The 20,277-nt window shown below is 35.0% G+C and overlaps 1 protein-coding gene across 11 annotated transcripts in view; it reads right to left on the reverse strand.

Moving 5' to 3' along the window:
* The window catches only part of LOC129756674 (glutaminyl-peptide cyclotransferase-like), a 38,796-nt gene that overhangs the window by 420 nt on the left and 18,099 nt on the right, over window positions 1–20,277 (reverse strand). For all 11 annotated transcript variants that reach the window (XM_055753613.1, XM_055753608.1, XM_055753606.1 and 8 more), the window contains one exon: window positions 41–827. In XM_055753613.1, the coding sequence (XP_055609588.1) occupies window positions 41–800 (760 nt within the window). In that variant the 5' untranslated portion in view covers window positions 801–827. The remainder of the gene's footprint in view (window positions 1–40; window positions 828–20,277) is intronic.

Here is a 20,277-nt window from a genome sequence, read left to right on the forward strand (position 1 = left end):
AGTTTCATTGTATACAGTCAAAACTATTTCTTCAACATACTTCTCTTCAAAAATGGAAGATGGTCATCCTCAATTCTGCTTGAGCTTTTTCTATCCACGAATATCTCGCTACCCTTGGGGTCTTTCAGAAGTAGCCTATTGCTCCTTAATGACGACTCAATGGCGCTTAACCTTTTGTGATAATTCTTGGTATTGTCGAAGAAGCTGTAGAACTTGGGATTTTCGCCTCCAATCAGATCGAGCAGCACCATAAGTTGGACCCGGTCGATCTCTCGCATTGATTTCCCCGATCGAGCTACGTACGGATTTGTGGTCCATTTCTTTGCAAGATGGCGCGATCCGTACAGCGAATCCGTAGCGGACCACTTTCGGAAGGCTTCCTCGCCGTCGAAAAAGACCAACATCAAGCTGAGATCTGTGTTGTTCCTGAGCAAATCGAGTGCCGATTCGGTTGTTTTGGCTAAATTCAACATCATGGCACAGGGCACGGCCGAATCTATCGCTCCAACAAACGCGTGCTCTCGGAAATACTTACTATCGTAATGACACGCCAGGGTGAGGTACTTATCAGCGGCTGGATTCAACTTGGCAATTATATTCGTGAACTTGAGTCTTCCGAAATGAGGCGTTTTATCGTTAAACTCGTCTAGTTGGACGTCGAACTGTAGCCGTTGTAGTTCCTGCACCAGATAGCGCTTAACTTCGTCATGACTAGCGGTGCCAACAATGCGGGGCTTGAGGATTTGCTTCAGCGCCTGTCGGAAGTGGGTGTCATTGTTGGACTTGGACACCACTCGCATCTGATCCACGGAAAACTGAGCATTGACCTGGTAAAGCAAGGAGAAAAAAAGTTTTCAATTAAACCAGTTATGAAGCAATGAAATGAAGAGAATATAACATCAATTACTTAAAGATAAAATGTGTGTATATCAAATGTTATAACCTGTGTGTATCAAATGTTATAACCTTTTGTGATGTATAATTTGCATTTTTTTACATCATACTCTAGAAGGCAACAGAATTATAAAATTTATTCAGTTTTTTTTTTAATGAAATTGGTGATAGTACGAAAAATATTTTTTAATAATAAACCCATTCAAACGTTGCATCACATCATTCGGATGAAATTTTTTTGATGAACTTTGTCGTTAGAACTTTATCAGACAGTATAGTCTGTCACATGGGTCACATGCTTTAAACAAGCTAAGCTATAATTTGCAATCAAAAATAGTTTTTTTTTCTATTAACTTCACATCATGCGACTTTTCAGCGTTTTAAAAATTCTTTACCGTATCGAAGGTTTCTGCTCTGTTCAACTACAAAAGTTTACGAAATTTTGTGAAAACGTTTATTATAAACATCACACGATTTTTTTTTCTAACAGGTTTTTCCTCTTGATATGACGCAACGAAAGAGGTAGCACTGGTTTTTTTATCAATAATTTATTTGAAAATTACCTGAAATTCCAAGTGTTAACTTTTTAAAAGTATGCAATGTGTGTAACACGAAAATGTGCGCCTGAAAGACGCAATACGAATACGAAAAAACGAACAAACAATTTGTTCCGCAACACAGTTTTCGTTGCGTCAAATCATTTCACTTACCTTGTTGTAACTTCTTTGTTTCTCAATCGGTTATAATTTTTAATATTTAAAAGTGAAAAACGTTTGAAAAATTGTAAGCATTCATTAAAAATGGTAAGCCCTTTTTTTTTTACTAAAAATGAATTGATTCTATTGAATGTTTTCATAAGTCAAATTTTATTTATTTAAATTTTCAATGTTGAAAAATTTACCTTTCAAATTGAGTGTATAAATATGAAATATAAAAAATGGCTTTGTGATGGACAGTCTAAGGGAATGGGTTAAATATTTTATTTTAAATAACGGTTTTTTTTCAATCCATGATGAAATCAAGTACCAAGTAAAAGTTACTGTTTCCACTAAACGGTAGAACGTTTATTGGTGTAGTTTTCGCTCATGAAACAAACATGGTATGTTTTCATGTCTGACGTTCATTGTATGCTAATGGCAGATGGTTTTTTAATTCCTCGGTGAAAGTTCTACAGTTACGGTTCTTTTATTCTGTAGAGAGAGCACAACAATCCACCAATTCCAACATCTAATTAAACAGCCAACAATACATATGGGTGGTCAGAGCTTTACTTTATTCAGTCCAACTTGATTGAGAAGATCAAACGTACCGTCAACCGAGAATAAATAATCATACCGTATGTACATCAAAAGTTTTAAGGTTGATGGGACATCAAATTGACGAAGTCAGAAAAAAAAATGTGTTACCATCTATTTTTTATTTGATAAAAATGCGATTTTTACCATACTAAGAATAGGGGTTAATTACGTCAAACTTTATTTTTAATCAAAAATCATATGAAAACGTTTGAAAATTTAGAGTTGTTAAAGCACCAATTGCAGTAATTTCTGGTTTCGTTCGAATAAAATGTTACACTTTTTCTGTCAAAAATGTTTACAAAGAAAAACCAAGGGTGATACATACATTTAGGGGTAAAAATACTACAAAATATTCTACTAGCTGAAATAATAAAAATTAATGTTTGGATGCTTATGGAAACGGGATTCAAAAAAATCTAAAATCTAAAATCTATGATTTACATTTAGATTACAATTGTTCGATCTTCTGAAAAAGGTAGATTCCCATGATCGATTCAGCTGAATGGTTCCAGGATCGATCCACCTAAAAAAATCGAAGCAAAAGGATCGATCTCTTCAAGATCAATCTTTAAAATTTTTGTAAGGAGTTCTGCATGAGGGCCGTTTTATGCTGAAGTAAATAGTGAAAAACGATAGGAAAGCTCAAACATTTCAACAGCAAATATGTGAGCAATAATAAAATATGTTTTCAAATTCAAAATCTGAATGTTTAACTTTTCGTGACTTTGGTTGAGTGTATATTAAGCTTGCCAGGTTGCCCGGTTTCATTGAAAAAGCTCGGAATAAAGTGAAAAATTTGCCAAATAAAAAAATTATGTTTAAAAATGTTTTACAAATAAATGCGACCAAGACGGATTTTTTTTTAGCTAGTTTTATAAAAAGTACCATGAAAGGTTTTATGGAAACCTAAAACACGATTTTAAATTTGCTGATGAATTATAATAAACTAAATGTTTTAAAGTTCTTTTTCTTAATTTTTGTTCAGTTTTGCCTGGACTTTCGGTTGACAATTTTGAAATCAAACGCTTGGATTTTGCCAGGTTTTTAGATAAAATAGCCCGGATTTGTCCTGCCCGGATACGAGCTGAAAAAGTTCTGGCAAGCTAAATGACATATCAAAAACAGAATAAATGTATGCATTTTTCATACGACATACTTTCAAGTTAAAATTATGAGCAAGTTGAATACGAATAAGTTTTAAAATTGTTATCTTACTGATTAAAGCAATTAAACAATTCTAAGTTAGTGCACTTGATGAAATGCTAATTTTGAAAAGGCTATGGATGTTTATTAAGGGGGGGGGGGGGGGGGGGGTAGGGTCTAACACTTTCAAAAAATCGATTTTTTTATTTTTTTATTTTCTTGTTGTAAAACATTTCAAGAATGTTGTGTCAAATTTTCAAGTCATTTGAAGCAAAACTGTAGAAATTATAGGCCTTTATCTCCTCTTATCTAATACTGCAAGATAGCAAGAGCAGAAACTTCAAACGCGTTTTTCTCGAAAGCACATTTTTAAAGTCCGTGGACATCGTCATTTGAAAACTACTTATCCGATTCTTTTAAAATTTGGAACATATTTTCTACATACAAAATACCAGACCCCAACGTTTTTCTTTTTTATTTTTTTTACTTTGGGGAGATTTTACAGGTATAAAATGGCGGGTTTTTTCGTGAAAAATCGTAGTTTTTACTTCAAACAGCCACAAAAATTTCATAAAATTTTTTTTAAGTAAAATAAAAACGTTGGGGTCCAGAGAAACATCTTTTAAAAATATTTTGCTCTGTTTTTTTGACTTCAGATGATTTTGTGCTGAGATACAGTGTCCACCGCAAATCCTGTTTTCTAAAAGGCATCCTCGAAAGTGCTCCTGTAGAAGTGTGTATTTATTATTCAAACAACATCAAAGCACATCGCCCGACCCCTCGATGCAGTGGAGAGTTTAGTTAAAGATTGGAATGAGATCGGGAGAGGCGATAATCGAACGACACGATGCGGTAGGTATGAAACAGAGAGAGATTCGAAGAACGGCAGTTGGTGAGTAAACGGTGCGCTGGACGGACGTGCATTTTGGAGTGTTTTACTGTTTACCTATCCGAACAAAACAACGGTGGAAATTAATAAGGAGGTTCCTACAATTGGCGCAGCCGGTAGAAAAGAAAAGGTAAGCCTACGTGTAACTTTTTTTTAAGATCTAGTTCGACAATTAACCCCGCTTGTGAAGTGAAAATTGGTTTGTAATATGGCGTCCCAGTAGCATTTTTTCCTTTGCCTTACAAAGTGTGTAGAGTTTTGTTTAAATTTATTACCTAGTGAAGAATACAACAGAATGTGGAATAAGGCTGATGCAGTGAAGAAAATTGAAAACGGTTGATGTCCGTAGGAATTTTTTTTTCGGTTGATGACCGTTTGGTGAAAATTATAAGACGGTTGAAGCCCGTGAGAATCGTAATGAAAAACAGTTGAAGCCCGTAGAGAATAATTATGAGCAACGGTTGAAGCCCGTGAAGGATGATAGTGATTTAAAAACGGTTGAAGCCCGTGAAAAATAATGATGATTTAAAAACGGTTGAAGCCCGTGACGAGTGATGCAAAAACGGTTGAAGCCCATGAAGAATTATGAAAAACGGTTGAAGCCCGTAAAGAATGATGAAAAACGGTTGAAGCCCGAGATTAATGATGATGATGAAAAACGGTTGAAGCGCGTGGAGTGAAAAATCATGAATCATTCAGAAAATTAAAATTTAATGATCAATGTTTAATTAAAAATGACGAGGTGACAAATAATAATAATAATAAAAAAAATAAAGCTTAAAAAGATGAAGATAGATGTTTGTGTGTTGTTGGAAAAGGCAAATTGTTTTCTCGTATTTTTTTTTATTTAACAAAAGTCTGCACATGGTAATGGCTCGGCCCACATAATATTGTTAAACCAAATCAAATTTCTAACTCGAAAATTTTGAAACAAATAAACATAATTGTAATTTAATTATTCAATATTTTAGATGGACAAGGATTGGCCACTAGAACCATTCAACGGCTCTACTGACTCCACCGATCAGCGGCGTGAGTGGGAGGAGTGGTTCCGAGCTTTTCAACTAATACTCGAAATCAAAGGTGTAGAATCGCAACATGACAAATTAGTCTACATGCTAGCCCGAGGAGGAAGAGCACTGCAACACATTTATTTCAATCTTGGCCCAGTACCTACTGAAGTACACCTAGAACCGGTAACAGTACCGTACGCCCCGGTAGATACTCCTGAATTCGATAATGCTGTTAAAAGACTTAACAATTTTTTTTATCGGCAAACGCAATGAGCGTATTGAATTAGAAGTTTTTCGTTCGATGAAGCAGTCGCTTGATGAACCGATAAATCGATTTATTCTACGTCTTCGACAGCAGGCAAAGAGATGTGAGTTCAAGGATCGAGAAGACAATGAAATTCTTCAACAAATCACAATGGGAGCGAAGGACATGCACGTACGTGATAAGGGTATGGAAAATTCTATGAGCTTGGACGAACTGGTGAATTATGCCACCAACAGAGAAATTTTGACCAAACAAAAGGAAAAAGCTCGGCCATTTAATGATGAAACAAATAGTTGTGAAGTGGCAGCTATTGGAAAACAATGGAAGGATCAGCGAAGAGGAACACAAAAGTTATCTGGTGGAAATATGAGAACATTTGGTAACACGTCGAATCTAAACTTTCGAACAAAGCGTTTCCGTGAACAACAAGAGGAATGTGATCGATGCGGGTCATGGAATCACGATGCAGACTTTGAAGGCTGTAGCGGACGAGATATCAAATGTACAAAATGTGGATTTCGGGGCCATTATGCTAGAAAATGTCAAAGTCGTAAATTTAACAACACCCAACGTAACAACAATGACTGGAAGCGCAGAAATGTTGGCCTCAATAGCCTTGGATATGAAACTCGTCGTGTTGATGGCCCAATTAACAATAAGCGCATCGAAGGTCCACCACAGGTAGAGTACTAGCATTTTCAAACCTTTTTTTTTTTAAGTCTCGAGCAGATGAACTGTTTTTCTTTTTTTTTAATTTGAAATAAATAAGAAATAAAAAAAAAGACTTTTAATAATTTATTTCACTTAATAGGCCTCATCGATAAATAAAGGGATAATAAAGTGTTACATCGATACATTTCCAGTGGATTTTCTAATAGATTCTGGGGCAGCAATCAATACTGTGACAGAGCAGGTTTGGCACAGTTTGATAAACAGCAATTCAAGAATTTTTAAGAAAAAGTTTCAATGCGATCGTGAGATCATGGGATATGCCAGTCGTGATCCTTTAAAAGTAACAACTATTTTCGAAGCGTGGATCTTCATCAATGAGGCTAAGCCTAAATGTTACGCAGAATTCTTTGTAGTTGAAGGGGCTACAAAGTCCCTGCTGGGGAAAAGCACAGCTGAGGAATTGAAAGTCCTGAAAGTTGGACTTGATGTCAACAATGTGGGAATTAGTAATAAAATATTCCCAAAATTTCCTAATGTACTCGTTAGACTTTCCATTGACCCATCGATTGTACCTCGAAAGATAGCCTACTTGAGAATTCCAGCTACTCTGGAAGATAAAGTAAATTCCAAAATTCAAGAAATGTTAGAAAGCGACGTTATTGAGCCCGTTGTTGGACCGTCAGAATGGATATCTCCACTAGTTGTCGTTCCTAAAGGAAAAGGGGACATTCGTCTGTGTGTCAATATGAGATACCCTAATCAAGCGATCCAGCGAGAGCACTATCCACTCCCGCTTATAGATACTCTTCTGAATAAATTAAGAGGGTCTAAATACTTTTCGAAGTTGGACATTAAATCAGCATTTCATCACATCGAGTTGCATCCAGACTCACGTGGAATAACCACTTTCATGACGAACCAAGGGTTAATGAGGTTCAAACGTTTAAATTTTGGTTTGAATTGCGCGCCCGAAATTTTCCAGCGTGTTATGGCGCAAATGTTGGCACATATAAAAGGAGTCGTAGTATACATTGACGACATTGTTGTCTCAGGAAAGGACGAAAAGGAGCATGATTCCAGATTGACGGAGGTTATGGATGCTTTAAAAGCAAATAATGCAGTTTTAAATAACGAAAAATGTCTTATCAGGGTTTCTGAATTAGAAATCTTGGGATACAAGGTTAGCGTTTCCGGAATAAGCCCATCGGATGAAAAAGTCTTGGCCATTCGCAATTTCCGTAAGCCTGAGTCCAAGGAAGAAGTTCGTAGCTTCTTGGGACTCGTAAACTACGTTGGTCAGTTCATTCCCCACTTGTCGACACGCACAGAACCGTTACGCAAATATATTCGTGGTGATGTTGACAGTTTTGGTCACGAACAACAAAAAGCATTTGATGATTTGCGAAGCCAGCTGGCGAACAGTGTACATCGATTGGGATTCTTTGACCCTAAGGATCCAATTGAGTTGTTCGTTGATGCCTCGCCGGTCGGCTTAGGAGCAGTCCTGACTCAAAGAAATGTTGGAGGATCACCAAGAATCATATCTTTTGCATCAAAAGGATTAACTAAGGCTGAAAGGGTTTATCCACAGACGCAACGAGAGGCGCTAGCAGTGGTTTGGGCGGTAGAGAAATTCTACCCCTACTTATTTGGAGTAAAGTTTACAATTTTCACGGACCACAAAACATTGGAATTTATATTCAAAGGAAAGCATCAAAGTGGAAGACGGGCTTGTTCCAGAGCAGAAGGGTGGGCGTTGAGGCTCCAACCTTACGATTTTGTTGTGAAACACATTCCAGGTTTTGTTAAACGAAGGGTTTATAAATGATTTAGTATTAATAAACATTTATATTCTAGGTTCATCCAACATATCTGATATTTTTTCCCGTCTGTGTGAAGAGTCTGACGTTCCATTCGACGAATCATCTGAGCATTACCTTTTCACAGTCGGTGAGGAGCCTATGGCAATAACTTTGGAAGAAATACGTAGGGAAACTTCGCAGGATGAAACACTGAAATTAGTGATGATGGCTATTGAGAATCAGGATTGGACTGCAGTTGGCCCCAGCTATCAAGCTTTCGCGATTGAGCTGGGAGTAATTAATGGAATTGTGGTTAGAAATGACCGCATTGTCCTGCCTTTCAAGTTGCAAGGAAAAGCCTTAGACATTGCAAACCGAGGGCATCCTGGTGTAGTTACGATGCGACGAAACTTACGAGACAAAGTATGGTGGCCTTATATGGATAAGTCCGTATTGCAAAGAATTCAGGTATGTTCTGGGTGTGCAGCTGTTAGCAAACAAAATCCCCCTGAACCTATGCTACGGAAGGAGATGCCAGAGAGGGCGTGGCAAGACATTGCCATCGATTTTTTTTCGGCCAAGGATTTCGCAACATTTCTGGTTATTACCGATTATTACAGTCGGTACTTGAAGGTTATAGAAATGCAGGGGACTAATGCTACCAGAACTATTGAAGCCCTGGAAGGTGTTTTTATTGAACAATCATACCCTGAAACTATCCGCAGTGACAACGGGCCTCCTTTCTCGAGTGAACAATTTTCAAGATATTGTACAAACAAAAACATTCGTTTGATAAAAGCAATACCCTACTGGCCTCAAATGAATGGGTTAGTGGAGAGGCAAAATCAAGGGATTTTGCGGGCCCTGCGGATTGCGAAGGTAAATAATGATGACTGGCGTAAAGCCCTGAAAGAGTACGTGTACTCTTATAATACAACCCCGCATTCAGTAACCCGAAAAGCACCGTTAGAATTGCTATCCGGGCGGCCTGTGAAAGACTTGATACCTTCTATGAAAACTGACCCTTTCTGGAATCGAGATGAGGAAGCACGTGACAGGGATGCGATAGAAAAGATAAAAGGAAAACTTTATGCAGACAAACGAAGACATGCGACATCGTCGAAAGTATCGGTCGGTGATACAGTTCTTTTAAAGAACTATGAGACTGGAAAACTAGAACCGAATTACAATTCAGAAAAGTTTACAGTTGTTCGAAAACAAGGTATGGATATTGAGGTAAAGAACGATGAGGGAGTAGTTTATCGTCGACCAGCTACACATGTCAAGAAATGGCCGGTAGTACAAAGCGGAACTGAAAGTCTCTCTGAAGATTCATCAGATGACATGCAATTATCGGAATCTTCTAGCATCCTTAGGAAAAGCACGTCGACTAAAAGAAACTGCGAATCAAGCGTACAAGATGAAGGGAAAAGTAATCGTCCTAAGAGAATAATAAGACTGCCAAATAAATATTCCCCGTAGGAGCAGGGAAGGGATGTAGAAGTGTGTATTTATTATTCAAACAACATCAAAGCACATCGCCCGACCCCTCGATGCAGTGGAGAGTTTAGTTAAAGATTGGAATGAGATCGGGAGAGGCGATAATCGAACGACACGATGCGGTAGGTAGGTATGAAACAGAGAGAGATTCGAAGAACGGCAGTTGGTGAGTAAACGGTGCGCTGGACGGACGTGCATTTTGGAGTGTTTTACTGTTTACCTATCCGAACAAAACAACGGTGGAAATTAATAAGGAGGTTCCTACAGCTCCGTCACCGGCTCATTTTTAAATATTTTTCTACGAAAAAAATACTAAATGTTCTTTTAACAATGCTTTGTATAATGCAAAAAATTTGAATACATTTGTTTGAACGATAGCTCTAGAAAAAAATCGTGAAAATGGTTGTTTTTTATACCCGTTATACCCTACCCCCCCCCTTAACGCTATACCGATTTTTTTTAATAAATAAAAATCTTGTTCTTCTGTGATTTGACCTGGAAATTCTGTGACGGCTTTCTGTGATGCTGTTGTCATGAAGTTTATAGAAAAGTCAAGTCAAATATAAACAAATTTAATCATATTTTAACAGTTCCATTGGAAAAAGTAAATTTACATAACAAATACAATAATATTTCATGAAATAGATTGGAAACATGAGGTTAATAGTTATATCGAAATTCCTTATTTTAAAAGTATGTACAAAATGCAGAAACTCTATTAATTCTGTGAAAATTTTCAATATCTGTGATCTACGACACAGATTCTGTGACGAAAAATAAAAAAAGCTGTGAAATAACACATTATTCTGTGATATCGGCAATCTAGCTATGAGACTTGAAAGTATCGTTAAGAAGTTAAATCTTGAGCTGAGTAGAATGCTACAGAATATTGAAGCTTAATTTAAGGCTGAATAAGCTTTCAAGTGACCCTTCTATGGAGCTTTCGATTACTTGAGTATTTGATAAAAGTTAAAATTTTTCTCAAGAATATAGAGATTATAAGAACCAACAATGAAAAGTAGTCTTTAGCAGTCTGAATCTCAAGATCTCAGTAATAAAAAAAAACTTCAAGAAATCGAAAGATCGGATAGAAAACAAACCGATTTAATCGATTTTTCCAAGGCTAAAGAATCGATCCAAAAAATCGGAAATTTCAGTTCAAAAGATCGATCTCGCAAAGATCGATCCATGATCGACCAATTTTAATTTAGATGCATTTTGGTACAGACTGGTGTAGTGAATAAAGGAAATAAAGATGATAACAGAAAGTATTGCATCTTTCTAAATCATGACAACAAGATAAAGTATATGAAAAACTGAAATGAATTTTGATTCAGTTTAATAGGCGCAATGTTGCACGAAATAAACTGTAGGAATCAGTGAGACGCGATATACATCGATGCTCTTCACACTCATCCATCACAACGAAATAAGAATGATAGGTGAGATAGAGTAGAGGAACAGTAGAAAATTCTTTAGAAGAAAAGAGATAGATTAGAGGAAACTGAGAGGCAGTGAGAGGAACTGGACGAAGTACGAAAAGTTGTCATTCCATTAACGACTTTTGTCGAAAGCAGTCGTGGTCAGTGCGTATATCCAGACCCGGATTGTGAAACTTAGAACGACAGGATACGACAACTGGTAACTGAATTATTATAAAAATATTCATTCAAAATAATTTAGTGATTATCCGAAAAATATTATTACACGAACAGTGTCGGTATAAGACAGTGGTCGGCAACCTTTTGGTTCTAAGAGTCAAAAGTTTAAAATATTCAAAATTTCAGAGTTTGAAAGAATCACATTAAAGATTAATTGTATTTGTTTTTGATAAGAACACCAAAATATATGAATGATCAATGAACATTGGTTTCACGAAAATAACTTCAAACCCGTTAGACTTTTTTCTTGGATATTTTTTTAATCTGCTTCTTACCATTACCATTCTTACCTTACCATTAAGGACGTGGATTGCATTCTTTTCTGGATTTTCATGGTTTGATTTTATTTCAATTTTAATGCGTTGGCAAATTTAAAATCCATATCAAGTTTAAATGAATACTTTTCATGTGTCGAAGTGAAAGATTTGAACCTATTAAGGATGGGCGAACATTTTCTGTACAAATTTATTTTGTCGAAACTAACTTTTTTCGAGTTTATGAAACTTGGGATCCACCTCTTATACATGAAATACACCTAATACAACAATTCACTATCCTGTTTTCAAAAAGGCATGTTTCAATCGTAATAAACAGTGGGTACGAAAAGCGCCTTCAAGTATGCAATGAAATGCTAAATAGCAATCAATATTCACAAAAGTAACTTGTTTCAATGCCTCGTATAAATCTGGAATATTGTTTGTTTTAAGAAAATTTGCGCGTCTGTGAAAAACATTTTTTGTAGTATTTTGTGTAATTTGTCAGCTTTTCGTGTCAGCTATGTTTGGTGTGGTTCCTGAATTTTCGCTTTTCAATAGTTTGAGAATATTTCTAAAGAAAATTTATAGTTTTCATTTTGCTAATTCCAACAAATTGGCAGTATTTGAATGACTTGGTTTTTTATTTTAATTTTTTTTTTCATTTTTTATGTACTCTTTTTGGCGTTGCATGATATGGTAACCCTAACATAAGCAGAATATTTATTTTTTTTTTGTTTTTTTTAAGCTTATTAAATAAGCTATAAAATATTATCTTTTTATGACATTTACAAGATTTAGCATATCATTTTCAAAATCCAGAAGTATGAGGTTAAAATCAACTAAAATTTATGCAGCCGATAATTTTAATCTTCAAAAATTGTGCTTCCGACTTCTGCTAGAAATTTATGCAACTGTAAAATTCAAAAGTCTAATTTTATGCCGCATGTGATTCTTCAGTATTGTGCGTCTAATTGAATGAAGAATCAAATTCAATACATAGTAGATTATTCATCAATGCTTGCTAAAGCTTAGATTACTGGAAAAAAAATCTGTGGTTTGACCAATATAAATCTATAAAAAATAGTGTCTACAAATTTTGTAATCTTTATTGAAAATTCGTGATAAATAATACAGAAACAGTACATTTTATCTGGAAAAAATAGTTCCAGAATACTTTTAAAGTTTCAAAACAAAAAACAATAAAAAAAAATCGTAGGTGATTACCCCTTAATCCAAAATAAAAAACGTTACTGAAACTTCGTTAAAAACTTGAAATTTTAAGTGTGCTCAAAGGTATAAAGGTAAATTTTTTTTATTAATTCTAAGTGTTTTGCCTGTGATTAAGTTTTCAAATAGATTTTCAGAATTGAAATTTTCATCCATTCTCAATACTGATTTGATTTTGAAAAACCTGTTCAACTTTAATTTAGTAGTTTTCAATTCTTAGTTTGTAACTTTGTATTAGAATATCATTTATCTATTCAATTTTTGACACGTTATTTTTAAGTAAGTTTTCTGGATTTATTTCTGTACGTATCCAGACCGTGCGAATCCGGGTATTAGGTTTCTAAATCAGGTAATAGCCGGACACATCCAGCAAAAATCTAGGTATTCTTCATAAAAAGACAAGAAAAAAGCTGAAGGAACAACAGCAGCGTTCAAATCTTATCTCAAAATAAAAAAAAATGTTTCACAAAAAAAATGAAATTTCGTAAAAATTGTAAATAATCCGGGAAAAAAACGGGCCTTTTTCGTCGATATCTGGACCGGACCGGAAATTTCCCAATTTTTTCTTTGAAAATCCGGGCAAGCCCAGTTAGAACCGGGCTATCTGGACTACTAATGAGATTTATCCAGACCTACATTAAAATTATCGTTTCCAATTTAAATAAATAGTGTCGGATTGATATGGTTTTTCCAATATTTTAATAATGTTGCGCGTCGAAGTTGTAAATATTTTTTTTATTTGATAATAGTTTTTGTTGTATTTACGGTTAACGATAAATTTAATCTGTTCTTGTGATATAGCTTAGTTGATAAGTCAGTTGCTTCCTGAGCCGATGTCTGTGAGTTCGAGCCCAAGAGTGAATATCGATCTCAGATTTTCAATGACTGTCCGCCAACTGCATCGTTGATATGCGTGTTGCATCTAACCCTGCTGTTGCATGATGCCCTGTTTGACGGTACCCCATTATGTAACTGAGCTGATCTTTCCTCTAAAAATTACAACTTCATAAAAAGAGGTTCCTCGAAATGCTTTGAAATCAGCCATATTTTGTTTCCTCCCATAACGGATCATCACTAGGTATAACTATCCAGATTATAACATGATAATCGATTCAGGAAAACTTGTCACCAACTCCAGCGACGAGTCAGCTCTCAAACTGCAGGAAAAAAAACGGTGTGGGTACAATACAGATACGTATATCTATGAAGATTTTCCCATTCAGTGAAAACCTTCCACGAAACATCTATTGGCTCCCGAAAAAATATGCGTGGAACGTAAACTCTTTTCCCTCGTCTTCCTCTATTATGATGTGCTCATCATTTTTATCACGCTCATTCACAACATCCCGAGCAGCGGCAATCCAATTCGAAGGGAAATTGTGTGGAACCAAAGTCGGGGCGAATAAATTACCCCGCTCACATCCGGCCAGGCGGGTGACCGGCTTAGTGATATCATCACTTTTCCGAATTGCTCACCCCCTCAAGGTTACCCACTCCAAACAGGGTTGGCTTTTTTTGCTGCAGAAAAGATTCCTTTTCCCAATTGAGTTTCCTATTTTTCCTAGTTTATGTGACCGATTGACTGCCGCAAGGTAGGTCTTCTGTTAATAAACGGGGAAAGATACCTACTTTGAAATTAAATTTATGCACGGACACGAATCAAGGACTTTACTCCTTAAAAAAAGAACTCCTCAGTAGACTGAGTCTATTTGGGTTTGTTTTCGAATTTTTCAAACTCTGAGATCTAATAGCTTCTTTTTCGCTCAAAACTCATTAATGATTTTATTTGTGCAAGTTTTAAAGTAAGTAAGTGGGGAAAAAAAAATTATATTTTGCTCTGAAAAACGTACAAAATCTATCTTATTGTTTTGGGCTAATTTATGAATTTTCTAAACGAAATTTTCTGCTGAACAACTTTGTCTAAGACCGTAACTTAGTATCTCATCAGATATCCGAATTGAACCCCTTTTAGTGAACGTATGTCAATGGTAGTTCAATGAATGAATTTTCAGCCAAAACGAAGCGACTTCAGGGTTTGAGAAATTCGGAAATGACCGAAAATCGAATCAGTCTACTTCCCAGTAAAGTACAGAGGGAAACTGGATGTTGAATTTCAGTTTTGAAAGTATAGGTTTACAGCAATTGTGAAATTTGGGAAAAGACGCTTCAAATTCATTTTACAGAAAAGCTAGCTTATGCATTATGTGCATTTTTTTTTTAGATATCAGAAAAAAGGGTTTGGTTCGTGATATAGCTCAGTTGGCAAGTCCGTTGTCTCCTGAGCCGATGTCCGCGAGTTCGAGCCCAAGAGTAAATATCGAACACAGTTGTACCGGATGAGTTTTTCAATAACTATCCGCCAACTGCAACATTGATATAAAGTCGCGAATGCCATAAAGATGGTAAAACGACTATAATCGAAACAAAAAAAAAAAAAAAAGAAAAAAGGCGTAAGGATTTTTTACTTGATCGAAACCCCCACATTCTACATGCTTCCTAACTAGATCTTTCGCATTCGATTCCAGCTGAAGCTGAGCTGTTTGATAAGTAGCTTTTGAACTCATACAAACTTGTCTCGTAAATCTTGATTGGTTTCCAATGTTGAACAGGTGAATAAAGTCGTTCACAACACAGCACATGTGGTTCGAAGCGCATTGCAGTGCTTGCGTTCATGTTAGATGGGTTCAAATTATTTGTGATTTTTTTTTATGTTGGAACATGTTCAATAAAGTTGCAAGATTTTTCCAAAAATTTAGCTATTTATAAATGTACATTGCTATGGTTAGAAATAGGGAAGAATGAGGATACCTGACCCTTGGGGATACTTGATTCCTTCGCTATATCTCGGAACAGGAATGTCTTACAAATATCAAACGTTTTAAGAAAATGTGCCGAAGAGAACAAAATAACAATACTGTTATCTCCACAATTTAAAAAAAATCTATTTTTCGAGCTACATATTGAACTTTTTTTGAAAAATGTAACAAAATGTGATTTGAAGATTTTATTTTATCACTTTAATAATTCTCACATGAAAAAATTAAACTAAAAATATTTATTCCAATATGTCAATCGTTAGAGCACAATATGAACATATTTTCAAAGCAATAGTAAACTCTCAGTTTTTAAAAGAAGCAGTTTTCCAGATTGTATGTTATGGGTATGATTGATCCGTAAAGCCCAAAAATATATATTTTTCATCTGAATGGATCGTGATCATTGGTTATCATGAAATTACTTATATCTGTTTAATAACAACCAGTAATTATCTATTAAAAAGGACTTAAAGTACTTGTTCCGGTAATTTCGGATCTATTTGAGACGGATTACTATTTTTTGCAGCAGTATAAATCAGCTCAACTGAAAGTGTATTAAATCTTTTAGAAGCTTAAAATATTTGTTAAGACTAAGATTACTTACAAATTTTATAGTTAACCTTCTCTCCTTAGGCTTTTACTGACAGGATTTAATCTTCCCTTGATCTTCTTCTCCAAACTGCCTTAAAATCAACCTAATTTAAATTTAGAAATTTAGTTTCCTTCTTTTAATATTGATTTGTTATAACTTACAATGATTGTGTCTATTATGCACAGCGGAGAAGGTATTTTTATCTGATTGATAATTCTGACTTTGAGGTTATGTTTGATCTGTTAATCAAACTAACTTGCGAGTTATTGCACTGATGGCAATTTATCTTAGCTGTATCAGGTAAGTATTTTGGTAAGTATTCAGGTAAGTATTTCAGGTAAGTATTTAGGTTATTATACTCACAGTTTCCTTATTTTAAATTTTCAGGTTTGGGCTAATAATTGCCTAACGTGCCAATTCGATCTCCTCGTGTCATTCGTAAATATTTTTAGGGTATATTTTTATGTTTTTATTATTTGAAAGTGATTATTACTAACCGTGGATGATACTTCTAGTAGTAAAGCACTTTGCAATTAAAGCCACTGATAATCTTAACTTAAGGATTTTAACTATATTTTAATCTAAATCGCAAGCCTTTTGCACCAGGTGGTTGATTTTCAGCACTCAAACTATCTATCTTGTTATTTGGTTAGTTCTACTTCTACCCAGAGTTGCCATCAAGTTTTGATGGTCATTCTAAATTGACACATGGCTATGGGCTGCCTCAACAGTACTGTATTTCTCTTAAAAAAATAGAAAACTGCGCCTTAAAGTAGGCAATGACTATAGGGAAGCAGACAAACTTTTAGAATTCTCTTTGTCAGATACTTACAAACTGTGTAATGAGAACGTTTATGGCGAAAAAACCGTCACTGAACCTTTTATCATCGGATTTTACTGGATTTTTTCTAGGGTCTGGGCACCCTGAATTAATGATCAAGTCTCCTTTAGTAAAGGATAAGGTCTCCTGTAACTTGAAAAATATCACATTTTTTTTAGTTTTGTGAAAATTCTTCTAGTTTATCTACGGGTTCATGTATCGTTCCAACTTTTGGAACATGTGAACTTGAAATTACACGCTAATAGAAAATGTCAAAGACGGCGAGACGTTTAATTTTCCCAAAAAGATATGATGAAAATAAGAAAAAGGGATCAAGTATTCCCATTCTCCCCTACCTACTTTAATACTTTTGTTCTTACGACGTTACAATTAATGAATTCCATCCTTGAAGCGATAATTCGGAACGAGTGCGAAGTCCTTAAATATTTCTAGATGTTGGGGAGATAAGGTTTTTTTTTTGTTTTTCTGGGATTTTTAAAGGGGAGATAAGGGCATAACGAGCACCCGTGGTCAACTGGGCTCCCCTTTTTTCTAAGGAAATACGTCTTTTCTCAAATTAATTTTTCAGCGAAAAAGAAATCTTCTTATTAGCTTTACAGAAATATTTCAAAAAAAAAACAATCAGGTTCTCGAGTGACGAAAATGTTATAATTCATGAGCCCAGAAAAATAAGCTCTTATTATTGATAAATCATCTTGATCTATAATGTACGCTCTGCAATAAGATGTAGGTACACATTGTTTTTCAATTTTCATCATCATTCAATTTTTGATTTTTCAAATATACTCAATTAAAAAACGCTTTTTTTCTTTAACTTGTTGACTCAGGGCCAACAGAGCACCATTAATCGGGGCACGATGAGCATTTTCTGCCGTAGGATCTAGCAGCGAATTCAACTCGATGAAGTCAACTGAATTATAGAGAGCTACAGCTTGACTAAGGTGTTGGAGAGGTAAACAAAAGACTCGAGTTCGATTCCTGGTCGAGTCCATTTTTTTTTCATTTGCCATTGATAAATTATTTTGATTGCTGCATTATACACTCTAGGCCGCTACAACCAAAACAAAGTTGTAATGCTGCAAAATCGGATGAAACTGGCTCCTGACAAAAATGAGTTTGAGGAGGTTTTCTCGAACTTGAGAATGAACGTAAATTCTCGCTACTTAGTTTTGGGGCATGTCATTTCAGGAATTTTGTTTGTTTGCTTAGTGATCCACTTATGAAAAGGGCATTCTAATATTTAATAAATTATGTCTTTATTCGTTCAATATACTTTTTTTTATTTAAAAAAGTCTTCATGGTTCTAGAATCGAGGGCGTAACATTAAAACTTTATCCATCTCTTGGCACAATTTAATAACAGAACCGATAAAAAAGCCCTGCTGCCACCGTAACGGAGCAGACCGGAATCACCATTCGTGCTGGCGAAATCTTTTGGACTGATCAACTGATCAGAATACAGTCCAATGGCCAGTCAATTCATCTGGTTAGTTTTCCAGAACATCATTTATCTGAAATAAGTAGGAATAAGGTCCCAGCAAACATAAAATCTTATTGAAATGATAACTCAAGTCATTAAAAACGTTACTGCGAATCGTAATTCCAGTTAACGCAAGTAAAAAGTCGTAAAAATTGCTACCCGAAGTCGGATTAAATGGTTTAAATCTGATATGCAAGCCATGATTGCAGATTTTGAAGACGATTTCGTTTCTTTGCTTTCTCCCGTGTGGGTCAAGGGAGAGAACAGCTTGTTGTTCTCTCTGCGACCAGATTGCTAAAAATCAGATGGTGTTTTTTCAAGAATTGCCTAATAACAGAGGCAGCAAATATTGTCGCTGGCAACGGTTCGCATGCGTTGAGAGGAAAAACTTGTGCTCTCTTGCATTCTTGCAGTTTGTATGAATAAGGTGTCGAACATCGTCCAAATCGTAAACTCTTATCGCTTTAGCCAGAATATGAAAATATGTAATGCATATATATTGCCTCCACTTTGGTAGGTATATGCTATTTTTTCGAGTTTTAATTTAATTTGTAAAGCGGCCCACCACACTCCCCCACACCAAGAGGCTCGTTTGGGCCCCTGGTAATCAACGCTTTCTGTTCTCAGCATGCCTGACAGCAAAAAACAATTATCAACAACAACTTAACGCGAGCAAAATTTACTCATGCTGAGAACTTAAAAAAATATTTACATTATGCGGGGAATGAAACAATACAATAAACTAAATTTAGACATGAATCTCAGTAGAAAAAGATTTCCTTTTAAGAGATTTATTTTATTTAACAAAAACAACAAAGATTAAACTAGAATCTATTAAACCAGCGGTCGGCAACCTTTTGAGACAGAAGAGCCAAAAATTGCAGATTAAGGAAATGTCAAAGTTTCAAAGAGCCGCAATTAATTTTATCCTTACTACAAATAATGTTGATCGCTAATATACATTGCATCCTGATGTTAACTCAGTTTTATTATCCTTTTTCACAACGCCACAGATTTTCGTTGTTGTATTAGCAAACGGAAGCGATTTTCTTTCTTCTGAATCAATACATTTTCATAACGGGTACAGCTTAGAAACGTTGAAATTTTGGCGATTTACCATTGTGACCTAATAAAATTTATCATTTAAAACTTTGGTGCAATTCTTTCCTAACACCTTTTCCCAGATAAAAAATAGACTTTCGATGTGTTCTGTTGAAATATTAAAAAGAAGCATTGAATATTTTATATCATAAAAATGCATACTACAAGATGTAATTAATATAAAAAATAACTATACGAGGGTTAGTCACAATTATTTTTTCTTCAAATTCTACAAAAAAGCCTTAAAATGTTTTGGGTTTTGAACATCCGTTAAAATCCATTGAAGTTCATTTGTTTGTTATGCGCATGAAACTATCATTTTAAATCGATAAATATTTTCCGGGCCCTAGAATAAATAAACCAATAAATTTTAATTCTTTAATACTCATTTTACGGATTGAAAAAAACTAGCCGAAATTTGACAAAATTTAACAATCGGTCGCGAGATGTGGTCTATAAAATGTGGTTATAAAATTTCTTTTAAATTTTTTCATTACTAGCATTCCGATCCAGCTTTCTAGTTCTCATTTTAATTTCTGATAAAATTTAAAAAAATATATATTTTTCGATAACGAAAATTTAAGTTTAAATTCTCAATTCTGTTCAAAATCGTAACCCTTCCAAGTTGTTTCTCCTCCATACTAATGAAATCTCAAAAATAATGTCTAAATCTCTGAGTCTCAAATATATCATGGATTCAGATTGATCCTTCTGTCAAAGTTTCTATGAATTCTAATCACAAATTCATTTTTTGAATTTTTAAACAATTAGTGATTTGGAATTTAATCTATTTGATTTATTCAAACAGATATTTCAATTTGTTGAAT

Source organism: Uranotaenia lowii, chromosome 3 (assembly GCF_029784155.1).
Source record: "Uranotaenia lowii strain MFRU-FL chromosome 3, ASM2978415v1, whole genome shotgun sequence".
Taxonomy (NCBI): Eukaryota; Metazoa; Arthropoda; class Insecta; order Diptera; family Culicidae; genus Uranotaenia; species Uranotaenia lowii.